Raw genomic sequence first — 23062 nt, 5'->3', positions numbered from 1 at the left:
AAAGGGTTATCAAGGATGGTAAGTGGGATTGAAGACTAGTTCTCATTCCAGCAAGACAATTCACATGCTCATTAGCATATCTCGGGATATAATGAAGACGAACATCCTATCATGTGACATAAGAGAAAGAATATCCATAGCTTACTCAAATACACATGGTGTCTAAACCTGCCATCCTGGAGGGACTCAAAAATTTCCAAACAGCTTGTTTCACATAAAGCCTTATTAATGATCATGGTCTACAGAAATTGGAGACCATGATGGAGAGCTTGAAATACCGCACTGAGAGAATCCTCCAAATGAGTCCTTACATCGAATCCACAATGCCAATTACTAGCGGAGTTCCGTATTAGTCCACTTATCCCCACAAAGTGAAGAGTGTTTATGAAAGAACCATCAACATTGAGGGAGAAGAAGCCAAGGGAGGAGGTGGCCATCAAACATTTTGAAGAAATCCAAACATATGTGCAGTTTTCTTGGACAGCCATTAAACATGTTCTATATGCTCTTGTTTGGTCTAGATGCAGACATAATCAATAGTCCAATTCTTATTCCCCAATACCATCTCATTCGTCCATCTCCATGAACCCCATAACGCAGCTACATAGAGGGAGGAATGAGTGCCCATGACTTGAGAACCAATCCAAGTATGCATATCATCAACTATAAACTGAGGCCAGTCAGCACATTAAGCCTTTGCCAAACCTCATAAGAATGAGGTCAATCTTAGAGACAGAAGAGACTATATTCCAAAGGATGCAAGCACCATGGACACCGTGACGAAATTGCAAGATGGCAACAGTAGGGGTGACTATTCACCTAAAATGTATCATGCATTAACAACCAAATAAAAACTCGAATCTTCTTCGGTGCTCGAATTTTTCAGACCCACTTCCACTCATATGAGGTCACCGTAGGGTACCAAGCATTAATTAACCATTCATACGCCGACGATGCTAAATAAATTACCAAGCTGCATGGTTTCCAAACACACAAATTCAGAAATTTTTCCTATATATAATAGGGGATATATTAAGCAAAACGTTCATTACATGGTAGAGTATTAGAATATAAAGAGAATAAATCCCAACACACACAAATCCAAAAATTTCCCATCTATAGCAGGGGATATTTTGAGTAAAACTTCTTTATTACTTGGTAGAATATTAGAATATAAAGACGATAAATCTCAGGTACCTGCAATCGCAATATCATTTAATTGAACGTCAGAATCCGAGCTATGAACATACATAATAATTGGTAGCTAAGAATCCGTTCCAACTCCAATCAACAAACCAAAGAGAAGTACGCGCGCCTATTTCCTAACCTGAGCCAAGACATTAACCCACATCTTCTACGAGTTTTGAAGAATTTGTCACACTAGTTTACCCAAAAGCATATAGTTGACCACAATCATGTCTTGAATACCAACTCCTCCATTATGTTTGGGTTTGGTTATAGTTTCCCAATTCAAATGGTGTCAGCCTGTCCTCCTCGGGGCGTGTCGACCAAATAAAATCTCGGGTGACACGGTTAATGTGATTCGTGACCTTCTAAGGCAGTCAAACATACTTCACAGTATACGTAGGGAAGAATGATATAACTGATTTTGCAAGACAGATGCACCCTATAATATTCAACAAGAGAGACTTGGAGAAATCCGATGAACTTCTACCAATCTGATTTAGTGAGTGTTGGCACCTCCCATAAGTAACCATGCAACTCTTGAGAGGAAATCCCATGAACTTTCCTATGTCTCGAACTATAGAAATAAGGCATACCTTGGAGAGATTTACACAATCCAACCTTTATCAATCCCTTTTAGCAAAGAGCCTTTGACTTTCCTATATTAACCACAAGCCTTGAGTGCTTTCCAAAATAAGCAAGGATTTTGTAGACAACGTCAAGTTGCGAGCACCTACCCTTACAAAAGAGGAGAACTTCATCTGCGAAAAGAATATGGGATAAAGGAACTGGATGCCAAGAATTTCATTCACCACTCTCTGAATTTAGATCGACAATCTCTCATTGCTTAAAATAAACAAATATGGAGCCATGAGATCTCCTTGCTGGAGGCCCATACCCGGTTGGAACCAAGGAAGATGAGACTCATTCCATAGAAGAACAAATTTAGAGGATGTAACATGTGGCATCCACCATGATGACACTAAAATTCACTACTTTTTTGAACAAGTTAAAATCTTTTCTTGCAGCAACTCACTTCTCCACTCAAGATCTTTACAACTTATCCTCACCTTAACTCAATTATAAATCTTGGAGGGAATATCCCCCATTTCATATTACACTCCAAATCAAAACCTATTGCTAACTACATGACATCGCATGAACATGAATCGTCTCTCCTAACCCATCGAAGGTTACCATGGCACTAGCTTGGGTGCATAACACGTTTAACCTGAGCCATGTGGTCATCTCAATACATGTACCTGAAAATATTAACCATGGGAAGGGAGTGATCCCTCAACAAAGCCAATAACAAGAATAGAGGCATAAGTCGCAACTAGGGCTACATGCAAACCAATCAGACATGTGATACCAACTAATCAGTCAATTATATAACTCACTAAACATAGGAAATCATTATATCAACATATCACAAGATTATCAATTAAAAACCACAACACCAATGTCCATATATGAAATGAACATGCATGGAACCTCATGACCAATATCACAATCTACGAATGTAGGGTCCTCTCTAGGCAATACATGTCTTTCACACTTCGGATCACTACTCGAGAACATAGGCGCCAACTCCAGTCCACTTCCTTTATCGAGGATTTGAATACCATATTAATTTTCAGTAGGGATGACACAACCTCTCATGTCCATCACACTCCACTAGGTTGAACAAGGGGATCTTCAAACGCACAATACATCGGCCTAGTGTTGAGTCGCACCATTGGTTTGTCCCCTGGAATTTTCACCTCTAGAAAAGCCACCTTAGGTATCTCGGGAATCCACATTGAGTGCACATTAGTTTTCCCGTGCAAGTTATCGTGCAATCCTACTCCTTATTCCTCCACCATCTCAATACAATGATGCATGATCATAGATACACACAAGTACCAATCATCTTTCACTTATACCCGCATTCTCTGCTTAAACACACTAAGTTAGCACACCTAATCATTTTCCCTAGGCTTGTCCCTTATCGGTCAACCTTATATGGGAAGGGCATCTTTCACTATGAGCATAACCTCCATCTCATTACATGGGCATTATCTTTGTTTTATTAGATGGACATATCTCATATCTCCGCCTTGCTAGACGAGCATACCACATATGTCAAAGGTTATCACCAACACACCTCAGACTTTCAAAAATCAATTCTCTCATGCTACGTGATATGTCTCATACTATAACATGTATCACTCATGTTGATTGTTAGTCCAAGGTACGTGGTAACTCTGAGCTATATCCTTGGGACCTGCCTATGCAGTTAACCTCTTCCTTTATCAAAACTTGCATAAAACAATGGAAGACCCCAAAATATTCATAACTTCTTCTTCACGAGTTTTGCAACCTACTGTATGGGGTATTCCTAAAGAATTTAATCATTTCTTGAAAAATATATTTAATTGTATAGACTTCTATCTTCGTGTGCACATTACATATTCTCTCGGCTCAAGTTATCCATTATGTTATACATCTTAATAACTCATGCCTCCTCGACAATATGTCCGCTTCTCTATGATACCATATCCTTAGGTGGGAGAATCTTCATCACATTCATCAATGCAACATCCAACATGTCACAAATACTTCCCATGTCACATATTTATCTCAAGATATTCATGGAATATCATCACATCATTCATCTTATATGAATCACAGTACATAACATACCATAGTATTATCCTATTGTGAATCCTCATATCATCATGACATTCATTGTATCATTCAATTATCCATCTCAACATATATCATACTATCAATATAGCATGTTATTAATCATATAGCCATAACACACATAAATAATCATAATTTCATTCACATATCATGTCATTCAATTGACCATCTTAAGATATCACACATCATCAATATATCATGTTATCACACAGCCGACCAAAACACACATAATCATATGATCGGCTAACAATAGCAAACAATCATTGACAAACCAATCGAAAGCAACTCGGGGTAAGCATTATGACAAGACTCTCAATATTGGCCAAGAGGTAATTCATCATCTCTAATCTTGTCATCCAGCGCACATCACCGGGGATCGCTTGTAATCCTCATACAGAGTCTTGTGTCAATTCCTAGAGTGACATTGACTCCAATAGTTCAATATTATAGAGAACATATCATAATACACTTTATACTAAAACCGCAGAGGAAGTTTTAAGCTGAGCAAGTCTAACTCGACTACTCTAGATAGACTTGAGGGTGGTAATAAAATATATATCAAGTCCCATGTAGGTGTTTCAAGTCTGAGTAACTTAAGGTTTTTGGACTATTTCACACATCCACTCACACTACTCCAACTCACTCCATTACCTTATGAAACATTATGGGCCTTGTGTGCTACTAAAAACCTAACAGTGGTATAAGAGCTCACTTGCCTAATGATCCAGATTCAGGAAAAAAAAAGGACTCATAAGAAAAAAAAACTATCAGCTAAAAATAAATAGTCACTGGCTTCTTAGACTGAAGTTCACACATAATGAGCACAAATCCAGAATAACGGTCTTTGAGATTCCGCAAGTCCAGACTAAGTAAGTCCAATTCGACTGCTCCGCAAGTCCATACTGAGTAAGTCTAATTCGAATACTCGTGGAACAGGTTTTACATGTGCAGGTCGATATAATGGACATGGTGGTAAGTAAAACACTAGTTTTCCTACAAAGCAGCAACACCTCTCAGAATGATAGAAACAACGTTAAAACACTCAGACCAATGAGAATAAAATTACTTGCTAAATTTGTAATAGACAAAACCACAATGCCATTGATTGCTGGTACATATATGACTATTCTTATAAGTCAGAAGATTTTCCACAAGCCCTTGCTGCCTTTGCTCTTAATGACACAAATGACCAGTCTTTCATTGTAGACTCTGGAGCCACATCCCACATGATTCATGATGCAGTTAACTTATCTTATATTAGGCCCTATTATGGAAATGATGTGATTTATGTGGGTGATGGAAATACCTTACCCATTACACCAACTAGAGATGTGAATATTGTCACAAGGAATCACCTTACCCAGTACAAGGAATTTAAATTTCAAAGATGTTCATGTGGTTCCTGACTTGAAAAAGAATTTACTATCTGTTGGAAAATTTGCCTCTGATAACTATTGTTGTTTTGAATTTACTTCGTGCGGTTTCATTATTAAGGACCATAATCAAACGATAATCGCGAGGGGACATAAGGAAAGACAGTTGTACACACTCAAAGAAGGCCACCAGAAGGCTCTAAGTGCAATAAGTATACTGTTTGGCATCAACGACTTGGTCACCAAAACTCGAAATTCTTATCTTTGTTAAGGAACAAGATCAATATCACACATTGGGTATCAAAACCCACTGTATGTGCTAGTTGTCAAATGGAAAAAAGCTGTAATTTACTTTTCAAACTTCTAATAAAATTTCATAATATCCTCTTGAAAAAATTCATTGTGATCTTTGGGGCCCTGCACCTTTGGCTTCTAATCATAATTTTCGATATTATGCACTCTTTATAGATGATCATTCTCGCTTTACATGGATATATCCTTTACGAAGGAAGTCAGAATTTCTAGATTGTTCCCTAAAATTTCAGAGGCTTATGGAAAATCAACTTGGTAGGAAAATTAAGTGCTTCAATGTGATGGGGGAGGAGAATTCATTTCTAATAATTTTTTGAATCATCTTTCTGTTTGTGGAATTGAACTTCATGTTTCATGTCCATGGACACCCGAACAAAATGGCAATGCAGAGAGAAAACATCGCCTTATTGTTGAGACAACATTAACAATGATGTTTCATGCTAACATCCCATTATTTTTATAGACTGGAGTTTTTCTCACTGTTGTCTATCTGATAAACAAGATGTCATTATCTACACTAAATTATGAGAGTCCATACTTTAAGCTCTTTAAAGACATCCTAAATATAGTGGCTTGCGGGTGATTGGATGCCAATGCTTTCCTTCACTACGACATAGATGAGACAATAAGTTTTCTACAAAGACATATCCTTGTGTTTTTATAGAATATAGCCCAATTCACAAAGGGTACATGTGCTTAGATCCAACGACAAAACGAGTGTATATCTCTCGTCATGTGGTTTTTGATGAAACGACCTTCCCTTTCAAAACCTCATGTGAAGATCAACCAAATGACCAAACAACCGAAAATAATGCTAACCAATTCTTATTTTGTGATCAGAACTGTTTTGCAGGACCTTGTGCACATCCCATTCAAGATCACGCATAAAGTTCTAGTTCTGGCCAACAAAGTGAAGAGCAAGTTGGAAAGGTATTGCATGAGCACCAATCTTCAGTACTAGAAGAAGAGTTGAACCAACATGAGGACGATTCTACAGTACCCATCTTACGACGAACCAGATTGTGCAGGCCTCCATCCTATTTTTGTGATTATGTTGCACTCGCAACAACATCACCACAACAATATTCTAAACCAAAAACATTACATAGTGCTTTCAAAGAACCTCATTGGGTCAATGCAATGGAGGAAGAAATGCATGCTCTATATTCAAATCAAACATGGGAGCTTGTCCCACGACCTACCAATACCAATTTCATTGGATCAAAATGAGTTTATTGCATCAAAGACAAAGAAGATGACTCTATTGCTCGTTTCCAGGCTCGGTTAGTTGCTAAGGGTTTCACTCAAATTTCTGGAATTGATTTTGATGAAACTTTTAGCCTTGTGTTCAAGCAAACTACCATTCGCCTTGTTATTGCTCTTACTCTCTCTAAATTGGGGCATGAGGCAACTTGATGTGAAAAATAAATTTCTACATGGTCATTTGAAAGAAACTGTTTACATGGAACAATCCCCTGGATTTGTGCACCCCGACAAAGCCGACCATGTTTATTTGTTGAAGAAGTCTCTCTATGGTCTCTAACAAGCACATCGTGCCTGGTTTGATCGTCTATCCACATTCTTGTTCCATCTTGGTTTTCTTTGTAGTAAAGTAGATCCTTCATCATTTATTTTAAAAACAAACTCAGCAACTACATTGCTTCTAATCTATGTTGATGATATTTTAGTTGCAGACAATGATGATTCCTTTATTGCAATACTTATACAACACCTTGCTCATGAGTTTGCCATCAAAGATCTTGGACCTTTGAACTACTTCTTGGGTGTATAGATAATTCGCTTTAAGAGTGGTCTCTTCCTAAGTCAATAGAAGTATACCAATGATTTTCTATCCAAAACAAAAATGTTATCTAGTAGTGTCATTGCCACACAAGTTCTCAAGGAAAAGTCTTCTTCTGATGATGAAATACTACTGATGCTACTAAATTTAGAAGTATTGTAGGTGCCCTTCAATATTTGACATTCACTCTTCCAGATATCACTCAGGCTGTCAGTCGCGCATGTCAACGCTTCAGCAACCCAACTAAGGCAAATTTGAAGGTTGTTAAGCGCATCTTGCGCTATCTTAAGGGCACACAAAATTGGGGACTTCGTTACCTTTCCCAAACTCCATCTTCCTTGTATGGTTTTAGTGATGCCGATTGGGTTGGCTGCTAGACACTAGACGAAGCACAACATGTTTTAGTATGAATAAAAATCACTTTGAACAAGTTTAAGTGATAAAGAACAAAGAAACGAGTGAGAATTAAAACTAGAAATAAGTTTAAGATACTTAGAATACAAATGACATCGTTATTTTATGCTTATAAGGGTGAACAAATAATAATAATAATAATAATAATAATAATAATAATAATAATAATAATAATAATAATAATAATACATTTATATTTGGGCACGAGTGGTATTAAATTAGGCTCATGAATTCATAGAGAGTTCTATGACTTATTAAAATTAATAACTCTATTATTTTAAACCATCATGAGAAGATTCCTATCTTTCTCCTAGCTTGGTTATCTCATTTAAGCAAACGAAATGTCTCACTCAAAGACTTATTCGATGCACCTTTCTTCACTAGACAATACTGGAAGGTGAAGAGTGAGGACCCTGAGTGAATCATCCCATGCTATTATTGGAACATTTATGATTTTCAGCTAGATAAAGTGTCTTGTGGACACTGAGAACATGCAATGAAATCCTTCTCTTTTTCCATAAAAGCTTATAAGTCTCCAGCCTCTTGGAATTCGAGCACTGCCTCACTTGCTCCTAGAGCTTCACTTTAACAGAGCTAAACCCTTTGCAGCTCAGGAGATTTTGAATTGACTCAATTCGTTGGACATCGCTAATTGAAGCGATTGAGAATTTGACATATTCCCCACTCTCACCCTGTTTACCTCCTTTGTGAAATAAGAGCATTTGAAATCATTGGCCTCACCATTGTCAAAGTCATTATGTTGTCGGAGTATCTTCGTCCAAGAATTTTTCACCGGTCTCTCTGTGTTTTGTCTGCTCTCCAAACTTGAGGGTGACTCATGTTTATTTTTGTTAGAACAACAACGCGTATTACATATTAGAGTAGAGAGAAACACACAAAAGCTTCGGTAACGCAGTTCGGTCAAATTACCTACATCTGCGACTGTAGAGCAGCTATAGTTATGTTTATTGATTCGTTCTGAATACAATAATTATGATTTTAGTGTTACAAGCATATATATAGATACCAATGATTCAAATTACAATAATACCTTTATACCGCTTCGCGGCCCACGACCCTTTGCCCACTTGACACTGCCTATGAGTCATACTCAACAAATTTCCTATGGATTGCAAATGGAACATTGCCATCGTCACAACCAGGGGTGCGACATCAATCTTCACCCCAATCAAAACTTCAATAGCTATGAGTGTTTCCTTCATTTCCATTCTGAATCTCTACCTCTGTTTTCGGAATCTCTAGACAAACAACCCTTCCACTCTACCCACCCTACTCAAAATCTCTTTCGTATGGTTGTAGGAAGCTTGTTTCATCAATCCATCCACGAATAAAGTGCTTGTCGACTTGTCGTCATCTTCTCTGCTCATTCTCTAATCCTCGTGCGTTCCTTGGAGGAACTTTCTCCCCAAACCTACCTTCTCCATCCCCTCGTCTACTGACCTCCTTCTTGTAGGAGTACTAACAGAAACATAAAATTTAAATTTAAATTTAAATGTAACATGTTGTTAGGATATCTTGCTATTAGTGATAGTAAGTTTGTTCGGATTTTATTTTTAAATTAACAACTCTTCATTGTTGTATATATACATGTATAACAGAGTCATGTAATTTTAAGCTTTTCAAAAATAAAGTTATTGTTTTCAAGTTTCTATGTGGTATCAGATAAGCCTTCTGCTTAAATTGCAAGGCAATCGATCCTCATCTTGCTTACCACGCACAAACCGTATCAATGGCCATCATCTCCACAATTTGATCAAGCATCTCTTCCACCATGGCACCCATCATTTTGGACGTTTGCACTTCAAACCGTTGTTTATCTAATAAATAGACTTCCCACCCCTACTCTTCACATGAAGTCTCCATTTTTCACCCCTTTTCACCATAAACCAAATTACTCTAAGTTCAAAATGTTGGAATGTCTTTCTTTTCCTTGGCTCAAACTATACACAACTAATAGATTCCAACCTCATTCTGAACCATGCTCGTTTTTGGGTTATAGTCTCACACAGAGTGATTACATTTGTTATAATTTCAAAACTAAAAAAAAGTACCACTCTCGTCATGTTCAATTTGTGGAAGATATTTTTCATTTTTCAAATAAAAATCACTTTATCTCCACAAGTCAATATGGTCTCTCCTCTAGTCCAGTTACCTCTGTGCCACTATCATGTAAGACCAATATTTGGTTCTGTGTACATTTCTAGTTTTTTTATGATAGCAAGTATATATTTTGAGTATGAATAACTTTGGTACTCTAACGTTTGTCTTTTGTGTACTTGACAAACATGTTATGATTCTAATTGAATTTGGTATTCATCAGAAATCAAAGACCAAAGTGTTGACCAACAAACCGCTTCTGCACTCACTACGTTCTGATGAACGATAGTTCAATGCTTCAGATGTTATGAAGATTAAAGCTCTGATAAGGGTTCTGAAGAATCAAGTGTTGAAGACTCTGAAGACCAGAAGTTCTGAGTGAATGGTCAAAGACTCTGAAGACTTGAAGATTCTGAAGAACCAAAGAAAGTTGTCTCTGAAGACCAAGTGCTTCTATTCTGAAGACCAGAAGTTCTGAGTGAATGGTCAAAGACTCTGAAGACTTGAAGATTCTGAAGAACCAAAGAAAGTTGGCTCTGAAGACCAAGTGCTTCTATTCTGAAGACCAGAAGTTCTGAAGGGAACGGTCCAGAAGCTGAAGACTTGAAGTTCTGAAGATCCAAGCATCCTCGTGACTATAACTAGAAGCTTCACAAGTTCACATTTGAAGCACGCCTCTGAAGATCAGAAGTCAACAGTAAAGGACAAAGAGTCACTATCAAATAGTACAATCGCAGTGTACTATCCTGATCAGTCTACCTACGAGGATCAGCCATTGTACGTTCTGGAAATTCCAGAAGTACCCTCCAACGGTTAGAATTTCACAACAGAAATATCACCTTGTGCTTGGAGTATTGAAAGGCTGAAGAAAGGAAGAAAAAGCTAAGACACTACATTGCAATACAACTCTCATTCAAGCGATATACCTTAGTAATATTTTTCTTCACTATTCTTACCACTACTAAAAAATAGCAAATTAGTGAGGGGCGAAATCCGTCGCTAAATAAGGAAAATTCCGTCCCTAAATTTACCGACGGAATTAGCGACGGAACGCCATCCGTGGTGTAAAGTGGCGTCGCTGAATATTTAACGACGGAAAATTAAATCCGTCGCTAATTTATATAATTCCGTCGCTAAAGGATCACATTCCGTCGCTAAAGGATCACATTCCGTCGCTAACTATCTGACCTTTTTATTTCCATTCCGCTAAATCCCTCGCTAATTTAGCGACGGAATGTTTCCCTCGCTAAATCATGAATTCCTATTGAAATTCTACTGTCACGTGCGTATCACAGTATAATCTATTATCCATCAATTTCTTATTTTCAGGCACATCCATGTTTCTAACACAAACACAATAAACAACCAATAAGAAGCAGTTCAGTAAATGAATCCTCAATTTTCATGCACATTCAAGCTTAAATCAAAGCATTCATCAATAAGCAAGTAAATTGCAAAAACATGCATTATAAGACTTGCTGCTAACTTGTTATAGAGAACTTTAAAATAATTCTTAATTGGTTGGCTCTAATTAGTTTAGTACCAACAGCATAAAGGAGAGGGATAACAGATAGCTAGAGCTAGATAGATTCACTACTTGCCTATGAGATGAAAACCATAACAATCTGTGCTGCAGGAAGCCTAACCTCAACACATTTTGCCAGCTGCAACTGTAACTGGCCAAAATAAAGGGAAATAAATCACATATTCCCATTCTCAATTCCTAAACTTAGAGAAAGGTACAAGATGATAGATGCTTTATACCTTTGGGAAACCAAGATGATAGAGACCAAGGCCTGCAAAAGTTACATAAGGGACTACACAAAGTGGGCTAAGGAACCTAAAACAACACAAGAAGAAGCAGTTAAAGTGATTCAACAAACAAAGCATATATATTTTGCTACACATAGCTAAACGTGAAACAAAACAATGCTGAAAAATTATCAAAGAAATTTCTCACTGATTTCATATGCAAAGTGAACACTTTCAGAGTTAAAGAATAAATGAGATTAGGTGAACTGATAACCAGAAATGATATTTAGGCTTGTGTGAGATGTAATTATCTATTTCTTCCTAAATTAGAGTATGCAAACATACAATAACTAGAACACATTTAGTAATATGATGTATTTTCATAAATAAGTACCTATCTCAAGAGTAGTTACTGCAAACTCAAGAGCAGCATTACACTCTGATGATCCATTCTGCCCTCCAACAGAAGAGAAAAATGATGACAATGGAAATAACAAATAAGAATAGTTTGAATGTCACTTAGTTATAGTTATAAGGAAAAATAACCAGAAGCAATTATGCAAATACCTTCATCACAGGTACAAGATTGGCGATGTTACGTATTATGAATACTTCTCAAGGTTGGAATCCCGATATGTTGGAGGGGCATACCCTAGAGTCTGCACAAGCAATTACAAAAAACTGTACTTGGATTTATCAGTTAAGAGTTAAGACCAATGTCTTAGTTGAATTACAACATGGAGCAGTAAACATACAAGAGCCAAAGAAATTAAGCTAAAATGTAATGAAAAGGGGGGAATAGTTATGTAACAAATAATTGAATGGAATACACAAATCCTCTTGTTATCAGCACCTTTGGATATTGAGCTTTAGCAAGAGCTTGAAAATGCTCAAACTCTTTTCTGTCTAAAAGAAAAATAGCTTATTAACCATACTGAATTGAGAAGAAGACAGTTAGTGACAGATTGAGTAAAAAAACCTTGATATTAAAAGTTGTTCTGGTTCCTCTGTTTTATTGCTGACATTCAAGGATTCTCATCTTGTTGGTTCCTCTTGGCTTGGTGTTCTGGTTCTGGCAACAGCAGGATCTACAAGAAGAACTAACCGGTAAGCCTTCATGTCATCAAAAATTAATTATGCAAGGGTAATTGAAATAAATATGACATAACATGTGAACTGATTCGAGAGATTGCATAAAACTAAAACTAGGCATATGACACAACATGTGAAATGATTCGAGAGCTTGCTCAACATTACAGAGTGCAAAAAATAGGCAAATAGAAATAGAACAGTAGCCAACTAAAACTAATAGCTAAAATCTAAAAGGCTAACTAGTAAACTAAGTAGCCCAACTCAACAGAACAAAAATACAACAGAACGAAGACTAATGACAAAACATTTAGGTGAATGAATGTATATGAAATATTTTACATTGTATTTTAAACAATCAAAATCTGAAAGGAAAAATCACAAATTCTTCTTAAATATTGAAAAACACTGAACAGGAACGATACAAAACACATTACCCCTCCAACAGTGTTAAACCTCTGTCCTTAGATCCAAATATCCAAATATTACTCCCTGGCTGCAAAAGTATGTTCAGTACAATCTTGGTTGACTAGTTCAGGTCCTCTATAATCTATATGATTAGGATTTATCTCATCATCAAGATGTTGTTATTCGACTATTTCTTTGCAAGTAATTTAGAGCCACTTTAGCATCTTGGAAGTAATCTATAGGTTCTCTATAATCTATTTCTATTTTTCATGGCAAGTAATTTAGAGCCACTTTAGCATCTTGGAGTCTCAGTTTCCATCAAGTCCTAACTTTTTGTCGTAGTCCGTCGGTAATAGCGACGGATTATTATCTGTCGCTAAAATCCGTCGGTAATTCACGTTTTTTTAGTAGTGTACTTTGTTTACACTCTGCTTGTTTAGAAGCTACTTTCTTGTAAACACAATCTTTCAAACTCTTGATTGTATTTCCTTAAGGGACCGGTTAGGTCAATAGTCTTGAGAAGACTAAGACTTATGTGTCTTAGTGTTTGCTAGTTCTTAGAATTGTTAGTCACTGAGCAAGGTGTGCTAGTGCAGTTGTAACATCCTTTGATCAGTGGATTACCTTCATTCGACAAAGGAAGAAATCACCTTAACGGATGGACTGGATTAGCTTGAGGATTTGTTCAAGTGAACCATGATAAAATCCTTGTGTGTTTCTCTCTTTACTCTTTGCTCTTCTACCTTTGAAACCGAGAGACTTTAGTGAACTTAAAAAGAAACCATTTTTATTGCAAAACTCTATTCAAACCCTCATTTCTAGTGTTTTTCATACCTTCAATTCATTCCTCAAACCACTCTTTCCTTTAAGCACATTTTTATTATTATTGCTAAAATTGTTTGTGAGCAGAGCGAGGTAAGTGGTCTAGGTATGCCCCGCGTGGGTTGTCTTCGTGTAGGTTGGCTCGCGTTCAAATGAGTATGTATTTTGGGTAGTTTTCATCTGCTCTGCTTAACCTACGGATAAACAGGCTAACCCGCATGCCATTAATGTATTTTAAAATAAAAAAATTAATACTAAAAATACCTTAAACCCCCCTTAAAATTTAGAAAAATAAAATACAAAATTCCAACCTTAAAAAATCCTTATATACAAGCGTTTCTTCTTTTTAATAAAAAAAATAACACTACGCATCTCTACATGGTCCATGTGAGTTTTTATTTTTTTAAAAGTTATTTAGGCCCACGGATCATTCTTCAAATTTGTCAGTTAAACCATTTAATCCATGTGATAAACAGGCTAACCCATATAGACCCACATTTAAACAACCACCATTCTCCATCTAAAGCCCAGCGGACTGCTAGTTATGTAGACTTTGGCCCGCTTACTCACTCCATTTGTGAGTTGTTTTTTTAGGAAAGGGTGGGAGAATATATTTTTATTTTTAATTAAAATATGATGCAATTTAATAATTTTTAAAAATTAATGATATAAAATAATAAAATAACATAAACACAATATTAATCACTTATTTAATATAATAAAAAATATATATAATTCTTCTAATCTGGAAAATAAAAATACACTCTCCCATTCCACTCACTTCAAAACTCACTCACACACTACTCACAAATGGTGATGGTGTCTCCTTGTCATGATATGGATGATGAAGCTTGTTAGAATATGATGCAACATTTTAGAACTTTATAGAAAGTGTGAAAACTAATACTTGTATCTATCAAGAAAATTCTAGAACTTTAGAGAAAAGATTACTAACCATGTATACTAGAGAATTATCCAGAACATGCAAACCGACTACTCATGCCTATAAATAGGCATGTAGTGCATCATTTGTAGTGTGTGGAGGAACACTAAATCCTCTCCACCCAATGTACTCTGCTATGCACCATAAGTAAAAGTCACACGACTTATATCTATTTCAATGGATTTCCCATTCCAATCTATTGCAACTATTTCAAATTGTATCAATGGTATCAGAGCTACGTTCGGTCATACACTGGGCGTAGTGATACTACTCACCTACAATTTTAAAAATTATCCTTGCACTCTTAACCCACCTCTATACTATTTTTAAGCTATTGCTATATAATATCACTCGACCTTCATCTATCACCATTTGTATTGCTGGTGAAATCTATTATTTAAAAAAATAGCTATAGGCCTCTGAGACTCAAGTTCATCTAGAAGGAGCACACGCCTGACTATGACGACGGCCTCTGAGGTTCCGCTTGAGTACATGCCCAGGCAATCCAGGTCCAACAAAATGACTCTAGTTGGATTTGATGAGAGGGATAAAATAGCCAACAACAACAAGTCTCATGTCGATGGGTTGGAGGCAAGAAGAATGATTTCTAAGTGAAGCAAGCTACAGTTGCACAATCAACAGCGGAAGCAAAGACAACTAAAAGATCAAATTCGACAACTGCAAGATGAAGAGCAGCTAGCAGCTATATTCATAGAGCATTGCTAGGAGCAAGATTCGAAGAGCTCCATGCTATGCGTGGAGTTAGAGAATATTGCATCAAGGAGGAGTGTTAGAATATGATGCAACATTCTAGAACTTTATAGAAAGTGTGAAAACTAATACTTGTATCTATCAAGAAAATTCTAGAACTCTAGAGAAAAGATTACTAACCATGTATACTAGAGAATTATCCAGAACATGCAAACCGACTACTCATGCCTATAAATAGGCATGTAGTGCATCATTTGTAGTGTGTGGAGGAACACTAAATCCTCTCCACCCAATGTACTCTGCTGTGCACCATGAGTAAAAGTCACACGGCTTATATCTATTTCAATGGATTTCCCATTCCAATCTATTGCAACTATTTCAAATTGTATTAAAGATTGAACAATACCATATGATGAATGGGGCTGTACGTGTTCCTTGTGGTGCTGGCCTCCTCGTGGTGGCCAAGGAGAGAAATAAGAGGAACGTGATTGTGGTGGCCTCTTGGCTGGACATAACAGCCATGGTGAGGAGGAAGGGCGGTGGTAATGGTGAGGTGCTGCCATGGAGAGGAAGAAAACGTGAAGGTGGTGGCTCATGTGGTGCGTGTGGGTGCTGCAACGTGATGGGAAGAAGGAGAAAAAGAGGAAGATGGTGCTGCAACTAAGGAAGAGGAAGAAGTGGGTTTTAGTCAGGGGAAAGTAAGAAGAAAGTGATGTTGAGAAGAACGTGAGGATGCTGCAGAAAATGAAAAAGTGAAGGGTGCTACCATACCACAACATTTAGTTTGGGTATGATACATGAAATGATATGGACCAATTAAAATCAAGTAGGTGGCATTAATTATTCATTTTCTCTTTTTATTTTTTCTGTGAAATAAAGATTATTTTTAATTTCATTATTTACTGAATAGTCCTCAGTTAATGTATCAATTGAGAATGACCCCCTCCTCCTTCTCCTCCTTCTCCTCCTTCTCCTCCTCTCCTTCCTCAAGTTCATCTTCTTAAAAAAATTCCAGAAATCAAACTTCTTCAAATCCCAAAAAAATTTGAAGAATCAAGCTCTGCGCCAACACCTCCTCCCTAGGCCTTGCATCACCAAATGGACTCGCGTTTTCCAGTCCCAGAACCATCACCCCTCCGTGGATCCCGCACGAACCTCGGCCTCTTCCGCCTAGGCTCCATTTCACGCCTCGACCACCGATCAGGTTCGAAGCCAGAACTGCGATAACCAGAAGATCTACAGGAGGAGGAGCAGTAGAAGGAAGAGGTTTCTTACCAGACATCCACTCAATCAACTCTAAACCTGCCGCCGAATCCACCGCCCTCACCACCTGCGCCGAATCCACCACCCCCACCACCTGCGCCCAAACCACCACCTGCATAAGCACCCCTCTAAGTGCTTTTTTAATCTAATTTTGATTTTGGATGTTCAAATTTTTTTTCTCTTTTTCTCTTTTCCAGATCTATATTGTGGCTGGGTTTTGGTGTTCATGTTTTCTGTCTTTCTTTTTTCCAGATCTGGTTTATGGAAGGTTAAATGGGGTTTTGACTTTGGTAAGAGAGATGTGGATGAAGAAGATGATGATGAAGGATGAATTTCTAGGTTAAGATGAAGCTTAATCTCTTTTCCTGAATTTGAAAACCCTAAAACACACAAAAAAGAAATTTCATGAAATTGGGTTACCACTTAACGAAATTACAAAAATGTTAGGACCATAACATAATTAATACAAATCTTTTTTTTTTTGTTTTTCGATAATTTTTAAAAAGAAAAATAAAGAAGTCAAAGTTTACAATCAAAGCAACTCCTACTGGTCCACATCACTCAGGTATGATACAATTGTGGTACGGTAGCATTTACCATATAAAAATGGAGAGGAACGTGAATTTCAAGTGGGAGAACAAGTGGTGAGATATTTGTTCAAGATATTTTGATAAGATATTTTTAAAATCGGTATGAATTAATTTAGACACTGAATGATTTAACTCATAGAGTTAAGAGAAAAATATAAGGATGATATATTACTATATAAAAAATTATGAGGAACTCTATGGAATAATGAAATATAAATTTGAATCACTTTGAGCAAAATAAAATGATCCATGGACAAGAAAATAGTAAGAACTGAGCTAAAGAATAATTGTGAGACAATTAGAACAAATATGACGTTGTCATATTATGCGTATAGCTAAGTATAAATTATAAGAAAATGACAATAGTACTTATCATCATTTGAGAGGAAAAGACAACTGTCAGATAGCTCATAGAGCGTTGATTTGAGCTTATTGAATAAAACAAAAGTTATTGCTTATTACAAATAAGAAGACTAATGGTATTAGTTCTATTTTCAATGAAACTATAGAAAATAAAAAATATTTTGAATTTAATTATCATTTAAATGATTTTCTTGAATCGTAATTAAAATCAAGGCAGGAAAATAACTTAAAAATAATATAATATAAACACTCAATTAATTAATATAATGAAATTAAATAAATAATCTAATATCTACTAGTGTTCTTTACCCGTGCGTTGCACGGCGATTAAATTTATTGTAAAGATAAATCAGTAGTAATGTGTTTTTAACTTAGTTTAGACTCTTTTCAGTAAGTATAAAAGATATGGAACAGAACATATGTTACAAACATGTAGATGAATTGACCACAGTAAATATATTTATTCAATGAGGTTGTAGATACCTCACATTGTCAACACTTAAATAGTAATAAAAACCACATTTTTAAGCAATGCATTACTGGAAATTGAAATAAGATAAACATAACAATGACAGCAACATGAACCCTTATTCGAAATTGTAGTCCATGATTAATGATAAAGACTTCATAACCGAGCTTGTTGTCAATCAAGCATATTTGTGTTATAGAACCTAGAAAGGAAGAAAAATATTATTAGTGTAATAATCAGTAACTAATACAAATATAAACTGTGTATAATTTAAAAGTGTAAACTAACCTTATAGAAACGTCATTACACCTTCAAATTAGATGATCAATAACTTGCTTGATATCTTTTTATGCTGTAAAACAATAAAGAGAATACCCATATCAGTTTTTCTATTTCTACCATTTAAATTGAAAATAATTGTAAGATAAATAAACACTTACATGTCAAATATTATCGAAGACTTATTGATACCCTACGTTGCGTGTAGTGTTAGATTCAACTCCTTCGTCATCTATGATGAGCATCTTCAACCCTTTTCTAGATTTAACTCTAGAAAGTGCAACATATAGCTGCCCGTGAGTAAAGACAGGCCTTGGCAAATACAGTCCAACATGAGATAAAAATTGCCCCTGACTTTTATTTATAGTCATTGCAAAACATAAAGCAACAGGGAATTGTCTGCGCTGGAATTTGAATGGAATGTCAGAATTAGATGGAGTTAAGCTCATCCTTGGAATAAATGTTGTTTCACCCATATTGTTTCCATTCAAAACAGTAGCGACAATTATATATTTAGTCAAAGCATTGACTATCATTCGAGTTCCATTACACAACCCTGCAGCTTGGTCTATGTTTCGAATGAGCATGATAGGGACACCAACTTTTTGTTTAATTGCATGGTTTGGAATTCCAGAGCATTTGAAATCATTTAAGAATTCAAATGTAAACCACTCTGCATTGACACCCTAATCTTCGTCTGACTTGCACGGAGTATCACAACTCAAATATTCTGTTTCATCACCAGGAATCATTGCTAACATAAAGTTGTTGATTTCCTCTACACATTCAAGGGTTGATGCAAGGATCGCTCTTTCTTGAAAGAATGAATTTTTTTGCAAATTATGTGCAAGTTTTGGATATGCAAAATTAACTAATTCAAGCAACGGTTCCTTACACTGTTCAATAAGAAGATCTGGAGGAATCTCAATAAGTGTTTCTTCCTCATCAATCGTTTTAACTATACCATCTCCAACTTGAAGCAACCTATCTGCAAACTCTTTTATTTCTGCTGCTGAAGAAGTCGATGTAGCATTTTGCAATCTCATATTAATAGTCAACTTCATTACCTTGCAATGCTTCCACAAATATGAAGAATTGATAGCTGAACCGACAATTTCTGAACGACTTCCTTTGGAAATAACTGGAAGTATTTGTCTAAAGTCGCCTTCTAGTACCACAACTTTACCTCCGAATGGAATGTCATAACCATGGGTAGACTGAGTCTTCATAATGTCATTAAGAGATCTGTCTAAAGCTTCAAAGCAATGTTTGTTTAACATCGGTGCCTCATCCCAAATAATTAGGCTTGCTTTTTTCAATAATTCAGCTTTTGGGGAACCGTGACGAAGATTACAGGTTGATATCTCATTTATTGAAATAGGAATAGAAAACCTTGAATGAGCAGTTCTACCTCCAGGTAACAATAGTGATGCAATTCCGCTAGATGCGACATTTAAGACAATAAGGCCCATTGAACGCAAAGCAGCAGATAATGTATTCCAAACAAATGTTTTTCCTGTTCCTCCAAAACCATATAGAAAAAAGAATCCACTGTTATCAGGCAAAACAGCATCCAAAACATTCTAATAAACAATCTCTTGCTCTGAAGTAAGAGAACTAACCAATTCATCATGAATCTTTACCATTTCATCCCTATTATAATTCAACTCATCTACAACGAATCTATTTTCAAAATTTTGAATTTCTGAAAATTTAGGGTATGGTAAACATGGAAATTCCTTGAGTGACCTTCCATTGCCTTGCAATATTTTTTCAATCTCAATCAGACATAAGTTCTGTAATTCTTCATCCTCTATACGAAGATCTGAAGGAAATTAAATGAAATAATGCAAATAAATTAAATTAGAAAATTAAATTAAATGAGAAATATTGATTTTTTTTTTTGTTAGGACTCCAAATACATCAATAATATAGATTTCTTAGATTGCTGCATAATTTTATAAATACGGTAAATACTATTTGGTTTACCTAATATATGGTAAGAAATAGTAATAGCAATGGACCAATATACATGTCAAAAAATAAATGCATACTAATTCTTAAGGGATAAAAGAGAAAATATTACTAATTATGGCCAAAAAATTAATATTGATGAAATACCTGGAATGTTGAGTTCTTTTCTTCTGTCATACAAAATCCCATCACTTAAAAGAGTCCAAGACTTTCTCCAAACTTCTTGTGGCCTGGAAATCAAGTTTGTCATCAGCATTCTGGTAAATAATTTCCTTAGCTGAGATCCGAAACCAAGATCACTTGCAATTGAAATTCCATCAACATACTCACGGTCATCCTCCAGTAATCCCATCGCTTCGCATGCATCGCGGAATGTAGGATAAACAACACCCTTTACAGTTCTTATGCTTTTAAAACTGTCACAACCTTTTTGCCTATTTATTAAAACACGCATGTAGTAATTTTCTCCCATTCCAGGGGCAATAAATTGCAATCGACCAAGAGAAATGCCTCTTTTCCTAGGAAGCCATATTGTTGATTTTTTGTTGTACACAAATTTGGAAGGAAATTCTGCATATGTGAGATTTCTCCCCTCCTGGTACTTTTTGTTGGCATCCATCCATGCCAAGAATTGAGTGCCCTTTTTAGTTGAGTTTTCCTTCACATTTTCCAAATCGTCATTCTCTTTGAATAAAACACTTTGTTGGTTTGGAAGATGGAATCCTAATCTTAACATTGGAGGCCATCTTTCATGAATATCATATTTCAATGTTCTCCACGCGGCTTCACATGGAGTAAGGTACCTGCATTTAATTTCAAGAGTTAAAAAATTCAAATGATATTAATCATAAACTCATCTTATATGGTAGCTGCATTTTAGGTACATGCTGATAATGTACTTGTTTTCAAAAAAAATTACCCATTTGAACTTAAATATACACTCCATACCATGGCGGGTAAAGAACACTATTTTTAAATTATGCTTTTTTATCAAATAAAACCAACCACACATATTTCAAATAATGGGAAAAAATTAATACTGTCTGTTTTCGTTTTTAAAATAGGTATTTACATTTTACAAACTTTTAAGACATCACCATAAATGGAATGATTTTATGATAATAAAGTGAAAATAAATTGACTTCTTAAAATCCACAAATTAAGCATCTAATATGTATAAAAAATGAAAATTGAGAGACTTATGAAATAAAACGAAATTATCATTTTTTCCACTACATTAGCTTACGAAATTTAATGTTTTCATCTTAAAATGGTTTTAAACATTGACTTAATTTTTTTTCACGCACACTTATTGGAGGAATTCATGCACTCAATCCAAGAACAAACAAAAAATAATAAAATTAATTTCTAGAGTAATACATATTTGTGTCTTGGAAAATTACCTGTAATCATAATATTGTTTGATTTCATCTTGTTGTTCAGATTTGTCAGCACTGGTACCACCATTGGATATCTGAACATTGACTCTATCAGGTCCTTTGTTAATATACTTGAAAAGATATTTTATAGCATTCGACTTATTGCAGTACTCAACATTGATGTGTCCTTGATAGCGCATTGTAATTCAGGTTCCCTCTGATACAATTGTCCTACACGATGTTGGGACAAGAGGTTCGACAATCGCTTAACAATAAACAAAACTTAACAACAAAACAATAACACTCAGAAGTTGTTAACCCAGTTCAGTGAAAACTTTCACCTACGTCTGGAGGGTTTGCACCCAAAGAAAGGAAATCCACTATCTCAAGATTCAGGAATTACAGACACTCATGAACACCTCAGTTCATAGTTCACTTCCTAATCTACCCAGTGTATTTCTACTTAGAATCTCAACCTAAGTATGAGAGCCCCTCTCACTTTCTCTCAATCACTGCCACAGTGATTGGTAAACACAATGAACAATCAGAGTTTGAATGTAATCAAACAACACAGAACCCTTCTTTGCTTTATAGAATCAGTGAGCAAAGAGGATTCACAAATAACAAAGGACGAAGCACAATAACAAATCCTAAAACTCTTAATCTCTCTTTCAGCTTCGGTGATCTTCACGTTTTAGGTCTTCATCCTTTTATAGACTTCAGCAGCGGTAGCATGGGCTTTAGGGTTGGCACGGGCTGAAGAAACAGATTCCAATAACAGCAATTTGAAAACGCAATCTTGATAGATTCGGTTTCTTATTGCACAAGTAAAGATAGAAATCAATCTTTTAACAAAGATTGTTTCAACAAATAACAACCCAACAACTAAAACCCTTTTGGAATAGTTACTTGCTCCTCAAGTAACTCAAAAACATATCTTCAGCAAATCTTCAGAAGGCCCATAACAGAAACACAAGCTGAGGACTGATGTCCTAGCTTCACGAGGTCAGATGCCACGGCATCTGCTTCGACAATCAGTTGTTTTGACAAAATGCAAGGCAACATGTTCCAACAATCTCCCCCTTTGTCAAATTTTGTCTAAAACAACTCACAATCAGAGAGGATAAAA

General features: G+C 35.9%; 1 protein-coding gene across 1 annotated transcript; it reads right to left on the bottom strand.

Annotated features, from left to right (window-relative positions):
- Positions 1-11492: 11492 nt before the first annotated feature.
- On the bottom strand, positions 11493-22133 carry LOC130713119 (uncharacterized). Its single transcript, XM_057562918.1, has 8 exons — positions 21958-22133; positions 20702-21357; positions 20330-20405; positions 19767-20131; positions 12497-12549; positions 12295-12302; positions 11656-11731; positions 11493-11567 (listed from the first exon to the last, which is right to left on the bottom strand). The coding sequence occupies exons 1-8, from the start codon at positions 22131-22133 to the stop codon at positions 11493-11495; spliced, it is 1485 nt and encodes a 494-aa protein (XP_057418901.1).
- Positions 22134-23062: the final 929 nt, after the last annotated feature.

This window comes from Lotus japonicus, chromosome 4 (genome assembly GCF_012489685.1).
Source record: "Lotus japonicus ecotype B-129 chromosome 4, LjGifu_v1.2".
Lineage (NCBI taxonomy): Eukaryota > Viridiplantae > Streptophyta > Magnoliopsida > Fabales > Fabaceae > Lotus > Lotus japonicus.
Note: the sequence above shows the minus strand (reverse complement) of the source record. Positions and strands in the feature narration are given on the sequence as shown.

What these genes read in the sequence shown, in the direction of transcription:
- LOC130713119 (XM_057562918.1), bottom strand. Translation starts at nt 22,133, where the DNA reads ATGCGCTATCAAGGACACATCAATGTTGAGTACTGCAATAAGTCGAAT. An exon ending in AAACAATATTATGATTACAG is followed by an intron (nt 21,358 to 21,957) that starts GTAATTTTCCAA and finishes AATTAAATGCAG; the next exon opens with GTACCTTACTCCATGTGAAG. An exon ending in ATCATCTTGGTTTCCCAAAG is followed by an intron (nt 11,568 to 11,655) that starts GTATAAAGCATC and finishes TATTTTGGCCAG; the next exon opens with TTACAGTTGCAGCTGGCAAA.